This window comes from Gavialis gangeticus, unplaced genomic scaffold, assembly GCF_001723915.1.
Source record: "Gavialis gangeticus isolate Ggan-Ray unplaced genomic scaffold, GavGan_comp1, whole genome shotgun sequence".
Taxonomy (NCBI): Eukaryota; Metazoa; Chordata; order Crocodylia; family Gavialidae; genus Gavialis; species Gavialis gangeticus.
Genome location: NW_017728993.1, coordinates 14,865,133 through 14,878,595, shown reverse-complemented (window position 1 = coordinate 14,878,595; position 13,463 = coordinate 14,865,133). Strand labels below are relative to the sequence as shown.

Here is a 13,463-nt window from a genome sequence, read left to right as displayed (position 1 = left end):
TTCTGAGGTCCCTTCCAGCCCTAATGTCTATGAAATCTGCTGCAAAACAGTAGCACAAAGTTTATATTACCGTTTGTCACAGCCATAGATTTGGGTGTTTGTGGGACAGACATCTGCTTGCAGCCTTGGAGACCAACTTTAATTTTAAGGGGTTTCAAATAACTGGCAACAACCTTCCTAGAAACACCACAAAATGTCACAAAACCAAACCCACCTTTAACGAGGTGGAACACCAAGGAAAGAATCTTTTGCAAAACCCATCCCCTGCTCCGGATGCTGCAAACACCTTGGAAATCTGTAAGGTGCCTTTTGCCCACGGCCGACACACCCACATCTCTCCTTTTCAAAACCCAGGTCCTCTAAAACCTGGACATGTGCATGTCGACAGGGGAAAAGTAGATTCAGTAGGTCCAGAAAAAGTTTCAGGAGGCCAGCGCAGCATAACTGCCTCACCAAGTCCTGCTCAGTTGTGGCATTTATCTTACATTTTTAGCACCTTATACTTCAGAGGAAACACAATGCATCGTAACTCAGTTCCAAGTACGGGAACGTGAGTCCGCTGTAAGACAAAGTGCTTTCAAGTTCAGCTTGACCCTTCTTACCGAAGGCCTTGCTGGTGCATCCACTTTGTTAATCTGTGACGTGCATCTGGAGGCAGGTATGGCTCCCCACGAAACACCTCGTGTCTGGTCAGAAGCAAAGCCTGATCACCCACTAGATGATTTGCTGGGGTCATAAAGTCATGATTTTCTGCCTGGTTCTGTCCAAGGTGACTCATCTCTCTGCAGCCAGGCTGTAGTTCCCCTGCATGCATCTGCATTGTGGAGCTGCTGAATTTACCGTCACTGCTGAATGCTGCTGGCAGTGCATCTTGGAGCTCTCCTATCCTAGGCTCTCATTGCTAAACACATTTATGTGGTACCTGTACTTTATTGCTGGCCATCTCTTATGGACCATCTGATGCAGTGCATGTACCTCAACTAGAAACACCGGCTTTGGTTGATCAAAAAACCATGCTGGGTGGCAGAAGCAGCCTGCATGCGTTTCCACAACCTAGAACAGGGCAGAGAACTCCTAAAGATGAAGCCACCCAAGGGCCTTGCTTCTTTAGGGAAGCAAGATCTTTGCTTTTGGAGGAGCAGGAGCAGGATCATGGAAGGGAGACCTGCAGTGGAACAACACGTTGAGAGAAGAGGATACACCCTGCAAGAACTAACCCTCGTCTCCAAAGACAGGGGGTAGCAGCTCTTACAAACCTTAAACTGCAGCTTTAAACTTCATTCTCTCTTGAACAGCAGAAAGCCCAGGCTGGACTGAGCACCATTCCCAAACGGACAAAGCAGCCTTTCCTCACAAAAGGCAGCCTCGTATACAAAGAGCTGGAAGGCTAATACCAACATCCATCTCTTAGCCCAGTGCTCTCTTGGGAGGGGTTGTGTTACCCTTACTCAGGGGAGGGGAAGCAGGAGCTGTCCTGGGACAAACCCCAGGAAGGAGGCTGAACCCCAGTGAAACACGATTACTAGAGAGAATTTGGAAATCGAGACGTCCCCAAGAGGACCCATTAGAGATCTGAACCGTGTGCCCTCCAGCGGGCTCCACTAATCTCGGCAGTGGTAGAATAGATCTCTTCTGTTCCAGCGGGTGCCTGAGAAGGCATGTATTATAGGGAATTTCCAACAAGCAGAACAAATAGGACAGTGCTGAACCTTTGCTATTTTCTTGCTGCCTCCTTAGGTTCGTATGAAGTCTCTCCTTCCGCGATGCAGAACAAAGACTGCCTCTGCCCTTCTTGGGCTGTGCAGCAGAGACGGATTCAGAACGGAGCCGGCAAAAGGGGCTAGAGACATTCTGTGGCCGCTGCAAGCACTTGGTTAGTTAGGAGTCCAAGGCGCTGTGAGAAAGCAAGGCCTGGGAAAATAAAAACAAAACCACTTGCATTGTGGCAGACGAGCCCAGCTAACCCAGGCTACTTCGCAAGAAATGGTGCTGCCTGATGTGGCAGCAGGAAGAAATGAAATACTACACCTTTGCCTTGACTTCAGCATCTTTGTTATTTGCGAATGGTCCTACTGGCAATGTCTGTTCCTTTAAGCCACCTGGAGGCCTGAGGCTCCCTCACTGGCTCTAACACCTCTAGTGCTAGGGTCTGTGAAAAAGCTTTTGATTTTAGCTTCTCCATGATCAAGTAACGGAGCAACATAGTTGGGCTGAAAGGAGGGGGACTTCAATTCTCTGGCCTGGTGTGAGCGTCAGGGTTGACTTCCTACACAAGCGCTTGATAAATGCAAATACCCCCTGGTCCCTGCAATGGCTGTCCTCTCCCCAAGGCAAAGGCTGATGGAGGAAAGACCTCTGCAGCTGTGGCAAGAAACACAACACAAGGACCTGGCACTCAGGCTCAAATTCAGGTTTCCTCACACAGCCCCAGCAAAAGTACTGGATATTCTGAATGCAGAAGCTGGACCAGCAGCGTTGCACTGAAAAGCCCTTTGCTTTTTAACCGGGGAATAGGGACAGACCAATCTGGATCTTCGAGTACTAGGATATCCCCCTTGCTTTAAAAATAACTGATCGGTTCTCTTCTGATATTGTGAAGAGTGAGAACAGACTGCCTCCGGTTTATTAGCAAGTAAGGGCACACAATCAGCTCTATTACACAACCAGGAGCGATGTGTTTATGCTGAAAACCCAAGGGGAAAAAAAACCCCTCACTGAACAACAAGATATCCACATAATTTCTCAATGCAAGAGAAATAAGCCACTCACACAAGAAGTTCTTATTTAATTGTAAGAAGTGTAATAATCAAGGCTTTAGAAATGAGAGAGAGACGCATCTGCTGCAGTGGCAAAAAAGGAACGGGAGCCTGAAAGCCTCACCTAGGGGATTAAGTGTTACAGATAGTGCCTCACTTGTGCCTCCGCTAGTTGTGTTTTTGTTTTACCAACAGGATTACACACCAGCAAGCAACCACATTTATTCTGGGCAACGAACAGCAAGGAGCCAAATGAAAAATGAACTGTGGAGCCCCAGCGCCTCGCACGGCTCCCGAGGTTTCTAGGCGTTAGGGGGCAGTGTAGGAACACCGACTAACCAGGGCTTTGTTATGGTGCATCTCTCGCACTAACTGCTGATGCATAGCTAACGCAGCCACAGACATTGATTTATGTTCAACTTTCCATTTCATCAGAGAGAGTGGTACAGAGCTATGGACAGAGTTCAAATTCGGGAGAGATGCATTGCCACTGAGTTTGTCTCATTATTACGTACATATGCTCACAACGCGTGCACATGGGTGTGCACACATTCCCCCCACCCCTCCCCTTGCTTTACACACAATTGTTTTCATGGCATCATTAGTAAAGCTCTAAACTTGCTTCTAGCTTTCAATTTTGCCTTCCCCATGATCAAATAACCCCCTTCTGTCCACCGCTAGGAAACGAAGAGATCTTTTCTACTGCTTTTGAGACTAGGCATAAATGTAACTCCCTAACAGGGGTGGAAAGGATTTCCAAGACCTTTATGAAGAAGACAGAAGAGATATATGTATTTGGTAGCATATATCATTATCAGTCAGGAGGGGAAGGTGATTTTAAAAAGGTAACCAGCCACGTGACTGCTGTTTGGACAACCTTCATCTGCACGATAGTTGCAGGCTAAATGCAGCGCAGTTTGCTGCCACCCGCTCATTGATATTCTGAAACCACATGTGTGTGGACACAGTATTCATCGAAGCGTTTCATTTCTGGGGAGGTGCCCAGCAGCAGCGGGGTTTACTGGCCAGTACTCTGCGACCTGGGCTCCCCCAACTTTGCCCAGCTAAAGCCTGTGCTTACTGTGAAGCTGCAGGTCGTGGCCAACTCATATGGAAAGGAACAGATTGCAAGGCGCTCCATCGCTCGCTATGAAGTTGTGACCTGCAGATGGGGCCGGGTGTGCTGGGACTCATCTCTTCAGGGCGCCCTCCTCTTTGATACCAAGCTGTGGCCTGCAGCTACATTTCAGAACCGTGCGAGTTGCACACTCGGCCCACAGGCCATCGTCTGCACTAAAAACGGCTTCACGACGAGGATTGTGGGAACTCCCTGCCAGCCCTAGAGACCCCCCCTTATCCAACTTATGGATCCAGGCAGCCTGTCAGGCTCATCAGCATTTCTCAGCTGTATTATGACCCACCTCATTTCCCTGGGTTTGGTTTCTCTGCCAATGCACCCCAAAAACCCTGTCCCCAACCCTGATTTCTCCCTCTCTGGTCAAGCCAGCATCCACACCTCTCCAAAAAAGTCCAGTCATCTCTGAACCATTCTCCCCCCAAACCAGCACCCTTTTTCATGCCCCTGTAATTGCACAGTCACCTTCCTCCATCGCACCGAGGCAGGCTCAGCTGGTCGAACAGTCTCCACTTTCTACCTCCTTTCCTCAGTTGGCGTCTCCTGCCATGCCACCCCGATAGCTGGAACAAGCTGCGTCCTCATGGGGCAGGCATCTTCCTTCTCTGAATCCTTCTTTAAAACAATCCCTTCCTCCCTTCTTGTCCTCAGGCTTTCTGAACCACCCGCTAACTTATCTCTCATTGAGTTCATGCTAGGGAGAGAATCAAGGTATTTTCTGCATGTGAAGTTCTGCAGAAGTGAATGCTATTCTACAATTGAATTGTATTCGTTTGTACAAATCACAGGAATCCATATTAACCACTAAACAGGCAAGAACTCAAATGTACGGCAGACTTCAAAGAGCTTAAGATTTTGTTACAGCAGCTCATGAAAATTCCCTGTTTTTCCATTGATTCAATGGTCTCCTGCAATTTGATTCCATGTTCCACTTCCACCACCTCAGGTTTGCTTTTCGCTCTCATCTGGCTGCTAGGGAAGCACTGCAAAAATCTTCTAGCTGGTATGAAAAAAAAAAAAACCAGAAAGAAAAACCTTAACTACTTCACTCCTTCACATTTCCTGTGACCTTTCTGGCTGTGCCCTCCCAAGCTCAGTATTTTATTTTCCAGCAGAGAGATTAACCCCAAAAAAAAAACCAACCAACCCAGCAAGTGACTCAACACAGAAACCCCCGGACAAGGCTGCACAAAAAACTTGTGGTCTCAAGTGGAAATGATCTGAGCATTTCAAAGAGGTTAAGGTGCTTTTGGCCAAAAAGTTCAGACTGTATTAAAAGATGGGATCCCCCCTTGCCTCCATCACCCCCCGATGAGAAGCAGGTGTCTGGTGCCTTTCAAGGAAAGGCAATCACTTGTAAAGTCTTTGGCCAGCCAAGTGTTTGACTGCTAATCTGCAACAACAGGTATTTTTCACTTCACACTTCCATCACTGAACTAAAGGTCAAGCCTGTTTTGCTCCAAGTTTTCTTGTGCCTGGGTCAGAAAATCAGCTAAAAGGGCTACGTTTCACAGGGAGTTTCCACAACACACAGCCCGTCTGTATGGCATGTTATCTCTGCTCAGCTTCCCCAGACATTGAGCTGGATCACTGGAGACCGGCGAGTTGCTGCTTGGGAACCAGCCTTCCCCAGTAACACCAACTCCAGCAGAGGCACTGGGGTGAGTCCAGTTAGTGTCAGGGGCTCACAGGACAATAAAGGAGGGCTAGCAGGGACCTCACAGGGTCATTTAGTAAATGAAACAAAGATGAAAGTGTCCTTTAAAAAAAGCACGGCATGCATGGAGGACAGAGGCCTAAAGCCCAAGCCAGGGGAACACCAAGACCTGAACATCATCTGGGGTCACTGCAAAAGGAGCTTAAGTCCCCTTCCTCTGCCACCAATTGCCCAGCAGAGAATAAAACCTATGACCTTTGCACCTGCTTTGAATCGTGGACTCCCTACAAGTCTGCATCTATACATGCAGAGGTGAGGCTACGGAAGGACATCTCCCTGCCCAAGAGAATGAAATTAAAACCCTGGAAACGCATTTGTTGCAAGCAAGGAGCAGAACTTGACTTGCTGACAGCTGCTATAGCCTGCAAGATATCATCTCCACTTCTGTTTACTGCACCTATATGGAAGAGGTTTTACTACAAGACGAGCCTGGTTTAGGGCTCCTAATCAAAATCAAACATTCTCATTCTGTCGTAAGCCTCTTCAGGAAATGAGATTTTGTTTTTAAACCAACCTCTTCTTTGCCAAACTCCCATACACGCACACTAATTGTGATACCATCCTCAGGTAGTGCCATAATAAATCACTACCAGTTTATCTAGTTAAACTGTCTATTGGCCAAGAATTTCTCCTGTATACAAATCACGAACCCAGACGACAAAAGCAACTTGCTAGAACAAATGCTGCTGCCAACCGCTGGGCCCATTTGTTACAAGAACAAGTCGCTTATTCTGAAGTAGTAATACATATATATATATATATATTTTTTTTTCCAGGCACCAAGATGTTATGTAGTTACAACGAGCACGTATGCAAAGACGTTCCAGGAGAAGTTAAAAAACATGTTAAACGTCATACATTTTTGACAACTTCCATTTCAAATGCTCTTTAAAGATCTTTCCATTAGAAACTCTCGGAGATTATGTTACTGTGTCTAGAATCAGGGCGAAGACAAAAAACGCAGCTTTAGAATAGGGAAGAAAATCTGAGAGCCGGTGATACACAAATTCTGACAAGGTGTCTCCTCGACGTTCAATACATTTTGGCCCATTTTGAATCCCCGCCTGCCTGTGGCTAGTACTTGAGCTAGCATTTGTTAAATGCTTTCAGTGATTGCAGTTGGAAAAAATCAAGTGGTTAACCAGAGGGAAAAGGTTTCAAGAACTCAAATCCAGAATGTTTTGAATTATGCACAAGCCTGTTATGACCAGAAAATAAATGAAGTCCCAACCAAACCACCCCCGCCACCCAAAAAAACCCAACCCTTCGTTTTGGAAAAAATATCAATTGCTAAAAAAAAAAGTAAGGAATCTCTCTAAGCAAGAGAAGAATTTGACGTGCTTCAGGCAAAAAGAAAAAAAGTAGAAAAACAGTCAAAGGTTACAGTTATTTATAATAGATTTTCCAACGAAAATGCTGAGTTAGCCAAAGAACGAGAGAGCAGGGTGAAACTTCCAAGTCGAGCATGGGACCCCGATGGTAACTGCAGCGCTGACATTGAGAATCCATGCACACACTCATCCACCACCGACAGAGAAATCAGGAAAGTCCAAACCTACCTGAAAGAAACCCGGAGGGATGGGACCCCCTGGCATGCCATCGTTAGGAGGAATGTTTCCAAGGACTGGACTCGGGGCTGCAGCTGCACTCTGCACGAGACAAAAAAGGACAAACACAAATTGGTTCGGTGTCCGATTTAAGGAGGTAACCTCTCCCCCCTCCGCCCATAAGCAATTAGCCCAGGATGGGTCACTAGTGTCATGACCAAGGTGCGCGTGCCTGTGTGTAAAACCATGTTAATCTACACATTTACAGAATACTACATTGAAGCCCATGTCATCAAAACCAGTTTGGAAATTAGGAACTATTATTCACAACATCTCCTAATACATAACTAGGGAGGTAACTCAATTCAATCATCAGGTAGCAGGTTTAAACCAAAGCAAAGAGAAAGATGAGGAAAAACTTTTAACCTTGTGAAACTCACTATTACCCTTCATATTTGGTGGCAGTATAACCAGTTTCATAAAGATATTAGATAAAATGATAGAGGTTTGGCCCATCAAGAGCTATTAAAAGCACAACAGCCAGGACACCCCTACCCCTAAGCCAGCTGGTAATGTGGAGGAGGTACAAGGGGTGGCTGACTCTATACTAAGCCTGTTTCTTAGTTTTCCTCTAAATCATCTGCTACTTGTCAGAAGTCAAGACACTGGCTTAGATGGCCCTTTGTTCTGATCCAGCAGGGTAGTTCTTATATTCTTAGATATCAAGTGAAGTGGAGACCAAATGCAACCCTTTAAAAGCTAAAATCTTGGGGCTTAGTTACAGCATCAGAAGAAATGCCCTGGCAGGGACAGAACCAAGCCCTCCAACATCCACCCCATGATGATAAGCACACATTTCAGACATCCAACATCATCATCTTCCACGGCTACGAATATCAGCAGAGCTGCCTTGAGCTTGAGCGGCAGCATCAACAGCCGCTCAGATAGGAAGAAAATCAGTAGGGAACTGATGCACGTGCTTCAGTTCCAAGCAAGACCAAATAAAAAAAACTCTCACCCCAAAGCTGATGCAGCACTCAACCCTGGGTTTCCAAGTGACCACGTGCACACACGCACACACACATGCTTGCTTGTTTGTTTGTGCACCAGTATCATCTATGAGGTCACATGCTTCTGGGAACACAGTTTACATTATCCAAACAGAGCTCAAATTGCAATTAGTTCACAGAGGTGATGACCCTGTAAAATTTGGGCCCAGTAACTTTTACAAGCAAGGCACTGTCCGACAAAATCCACTGTGGGGGAAAACACCCAACAACTTGCCTTGCTTTCTAATGGGTTGCACTTTAAACACAGACTATTTTAAGTCTTCTTCACGTTTCTGGATTGGCCACTTACACACAGCGTGTGGTTCTGCCCTCCGAGATGTCCCCTCTCTCCAACTTGCAAGCGTGCCAAGGGCTTTTTGTTTGTGTTTTCCGAACAGCGTCCTGCAAGGACTGCCAAGCTCTGGCTCTACATACAGCCCCTTCCCCCCCAAAACCCCACGTGCTTTTCATTACATTTCTTTTGCTTTGCCTGTATTTCTACAACAGCACGCATCTCCTTGCTGAAAAACGAGGTTCGAGGAGACTAGCAATTTGGTTCCTTTCCATATGTACAGCAGAGACCGAAAATTACTTGGCTATTTGCGTTTGTTCCTACTTAGTATTACGTCTGCCGCACTATATATGTAAACTGGTGAGCGAGGACGTATCCTCTGGCATGGGGACTGGTCTTGTAGCTGGTCTGATAAAACAGCATTTTTTTCTCTTTCATTTTCTGCTGGGTGAACTGGCAGATTTGATGACTATGGTAGGTAAAGGAACAGCTGCAAAGCCAGCCAAACAAACATTTGCTTTCAATCTCTGAACTGTTTTGCCTCTCACCTGCGGAAACAAACTACGATCTTAATTTAAATTTGGCAGGTTCCGATTGTGTCAAAAGAACAGCAGCACAAATGGACCTAGCTCGCTACTCAACCTCATTAGCAGCTTGAGCTACAGAAGGGGCCAGAATTAAGTAACTGCTACAAAAAAAAAAAAAATCTCCTCTTAAACAGCACCACTGACAAAATGTCCCTTCTAGGTCGGGGATAATATTTTTTACTGTTAAAGCAACACGAGAGAAGTGCCCTCATTTAGCTATAGAAAATGGAGTCTACATTTCTGGCATAATTTAAGAGGACCATGGTAATTCAAGAAAAAAATCCACTAAGTCTCAAACAATCATTAATTATTTTTCTGAGAATTTTTACAATGAACTTGTGCATCTGGTCTTATGTTGAACCATCACATTTGCACCACTCCTTTAAGCTACCTTCACCATTGAAAGCCCATATGGTTATAAGATGCATTACAATCCCCTTTACTCTTGGCTTTAAGCCCATTCCAGCATATCTCTCTTTCCCATCCAAAACAGTATACTAATGCTAATACAAGCTGCGTCTCCAACCGTTTACCATTGTTTTTGTGGTGGCATCATCAAATGAGCAAGCACCTTGGAAGAAGCGTGAGCAGACAAGATAAGCTTGCACGTCAAGTCCTGAACTGAAGGGTGAAGTGATGCTTAAGCCAACTTCAGCTAGGAAAAGCCCCCAAGATTCAGAGCTAGAGAACCGTTACGTTTTGGGTCAAAAGCAGCCACATAATTGAGGGTGATCTTAGTACATCGAGCAATCAAAAGTCTTCCTCCTCCCCCCGCCCCCAGATCTTCATTCAGCATCACTACTCATTTACAATTTAAACAGGGTAAGGGGGAACGATTTATCAGCAGTTTTCAATTATTTATCCAATTTCAGGGTTTTGGTAGAAAGTAAGCATCTCATCAGGCTGCCAGCCTCTATGGCAGAGGTTCAGCTCAGGTGCACATGAAGCAGCCAGGCTCTTTACACCTTGCTGAGAAGAGTCAGTATTGCCAATGCAAAGGGACAGCACAGAGTACTATCAAGCAGCAAGACTGAGAAATAATCTACTGGGCATCGATACAGCATCTTTTGCACAGGGGATCATTACTCTGCAAATAGGTTGGAAAGAAGAGATATTAGCCAGGCTGGGTGGGAAATTCCCAGGTCAGGTTTACGTTCCCCTTGCTTTGCAGCCAGCCAACCCTTGCTCTACTGAGATAGCAGCACATGTTGGGCAAACAAGTCACAGCTGCTGCATCTATGATGCTCAACCAGGGTGCCTCGGTACCCCTGGGGTGCCATGTGATCCTTTTTAAGGGTGCCATAATGTTAGTACCATTAGATGTGCAAGCCCCTACATATGATTCACAAGATAAACCCAAAGATCATACATAGGAAACTATAATGTCAACAATGTTCTGCCCTGTTTTGGGCTTTACAGGTTCTTTGCAATAGAACCACTGCTCAATTATTTTCCACCCCATCACAAAATGAGTGAAAGTTAAGAGCTGGCATTTTCCGAGGGGGGTCCTGAGTCTAAAAAGGTTGTGAACTCCTGCAGCACGTGCTCCAGAATGGTCCTGGGGCTGGCCTGAATGCGGGAGCTGAGATACGAGTGCTACTGCAAAATCATCTTTTGTAAAGTTTATCCCCAACTTTATATTTTGTAGCTAAACAGCTAGAAAATACTTTATTAAAAGCTTCCCAGTGAAGCTCCGTCACTCAGACAGCATGCAGCAGCCACCCTTCACCCTGGGGAGACATCCACAGCAGAAGCCACTGCAACACTGCTCTGCTTACAAAATCCTAACGCTTCCACCATCACATCCGCTCTCAGGAGGTGCCACCTGGGCTAGCATAGGTCAACAGCATCTCATCACCTTTAGGGTGGAGGAGAGGTTCTCCTAAGGACACACCTAGCATCAATATTTTTCTTCTGCACCTGCTGGAGTCCTGTCCATTCACAAACACGGGCAGGCGGAGGGTTCGTTCTTAAAATAATATTTGCATAGGAAAAGAAAGTGTGGCTGAATGCACGAAACTTGCCAAGCCAGCAAGATCTAGTGAGGACACATCTGGACAGGGGGTCAGGTCTTGCTCTATTCCTGGCTCTGCCAGAGTGACCCCCCCATGTTACCTAATACAACGTCACTACCTCTGCATCAGTTCTCTGTCCCTCTCTTGTCCATCTGGTTTATGTAGACTGTGAACTCTGAGGCAGGGCTTTCTCACAGTGTATTTGTACAGAGAGTAACACAAGGGGCCTCTGACTTTGTTGGGGTCCCTCACTATGACAAACCACTCATGACCACCCCAAAAAGGTAACACTGCACCAGCGCAGAGCATCTATATTGGCACTTTGCACTGCTGCCGCAGTATGCTAAACCTCAAATGCATGTGGTTTTTCATTGATCTCAGTTGACTTCCCTTCTCACTTGCCCATCTCCCAGGCCACCTCGTCCCCTGCACCTCCTCCCCCCAGACATTAGCAGCAGCCAGGTCCGACAGCTCTCACTGCAGCTATGATGAGAGCCAGGCAGCTCGCTGCTGCTGTCCCAAGGAGAAAGCTTCCCCTACATTCACTGCCATTCAAAGCTCCTGGTGGGCTTCAACCAGGCTGACTCAAGAGAAGCAAGGCGCAGTGAATTCAGGATTGTATTTAAAGATGAACTGACAGTGGAGAGAGGGGAAAAAACTGGGTTTATGCTGTCTTCCCCAATATATAACAAGGCCTGTCCATAAAAGGGGCTTTTGTTTTGCTGTTTTTGAGATTTGAAGCTCAGGTCTTGCCTGCATGATGGGTGATAGGACTTGCAGTGTCAGCCTGGTAGTTGACCAAAGAAAGCAAAAGCCATGAGACTGGGGAAATTATCCCCCCACCCCACTCCCCTGCTTGCTCCAAGGCCTGTGGGTTTGTTACCATCTGTAAGGAAGGCACTGAGGAAGAAAGCCCTTTTTGTTGGGGATCTCGCATCCTGCCAGCCCAAAATAAGGATGGAGAAAGCAACACTTATCAGAGCCTCGGGCCAGACCACGTTTCACACGCTTAGTGTTTTTCCTTGTAGGAAAAATAAACCCACTCATGTCAGGCTCACTCTCCCCAACCTTGCAAAGTAGCAAAATAGAAAAACAAGCCCAATTTTCTCTCTAGTAGGTTCACTTTTAAGCTAGACCAACTCTTACTCCAAAACCATGGAAAATAATGCAGTTTCTCTGCAAAGCGGATGAATCCTCTCAGGGCAAAAACTGGGCTAAGACCTACAGCAGCACCAGCCTACAGCAAGTCCACTTAGGATTTGCCTCTCAGACCCAATACTTCGCTCCAAAGGAAGCATGCCTTGTAATAAAGCTGCCAAGTGATACTTTAGAGTGTCAAGAAATTTCCAGCACATTGTGATCCCCTGCCGGGGAACGTCGGAAGGGAAGAGAGATCCCAAATCTTCTCGGAATATCACTACTCGCATACCTGGTTCCATGCACGGGGCACCCGGACCCTCCTACGAAATAATCTCATACACCCTGAGAGAACGAGCCAACCCACGACTGAGCATTTGGAAGTGCTGCGTGAAGGACGCAACAGAAGTAGGGCCATGACATCGGGTGCACCTGCACCCTCATGCACGCACAGCCTGGTGGGGAGGCTCAAAGAAACAAGGGTCCTCCAGCACCCCAAACCATTCTTGCTTCTTTGCTTTGCCTGGTATTGGGTTGAAGCGGGTCAGGGTCCTCTCCCTGGACACTCTCCTCTCAAGAGCATCCGCTGGGTGCGTGTACCAAGACGACAGTTTGTGGTTAAAGCCCCAGACTGGGACTCTGAAGCTCAAAATTCAGGTATGGTTTTGCTGCACACTTCTATGCAACTGCAGGAAAGTCATTTACTGTATTTTCTCAAATACAACGCACCAATCCAACCCCAAATACAACACATGCCCTGTTTCTGAAAGGCCCCGAGGAGGGAAAACTAATCTTACTTTGTAGAGCACATGTAAGTACCAGAGATCTGGGGCCACATGCCAGGGCTGGGACTGTCTCTGACCTTGTGCACTGGCTTCAGGGCTGTGCGCAAAGTCCAGGACCATGCCACAGACCCCACATGCTGCCCCAAACCTAAAAGAAAAGAGCAGTAGCACCATTACTTGTCATGGCTCCCACAGCCACAGCAGTTAATGTTGCCATCACTGTCCACCTCGCCCCCAAATTTCCAGCCCTTTTCCTTGCACAAAGCTCACCCCAATTTTCCCACGACTTTTTTGGGGGGAAATGCAGATAACATGCAAGACAATACGGTAACCATTGTGCTGCAAAAACAGGTGTCTCCTTCCTCCCACTGCCTTGCCTATTTAGGATATAAACACTTTACAAAAAAAAAAAAAAAAAAAAAAAAAAAAAAAAAAAAAAAAAA

The 13,463-nt window shown here is 46.4% G+C and overlaps 1 protein-coding gene across 4 annotated transcripts in view; it reads right to left on the bottom strand.

Annotated features, from left to right (window-relative positions):
- SSBP3 (single stranded DNA binding protein 3) overlaps positions 1-13,463 on the bottom strand; it is a 180,293-nt gene that overhangs the window by 38,573 nt on the left and 128,257 nt on the right. For all 4 annotated transcript variants that reach the window (XM_019501257.1, XM_019501258.1, XM_019501259.1 and 1 more), the window contains exon 5: positions 7,168-7,257. In XM_019501257.1, the coding sequence (XP_019356802.1) occupies positions 7,168-7,257 (90 nt within the window). The remainder of the gene's footprint in view (positions 1-7,167; positions 7,258-13,463) is intronic.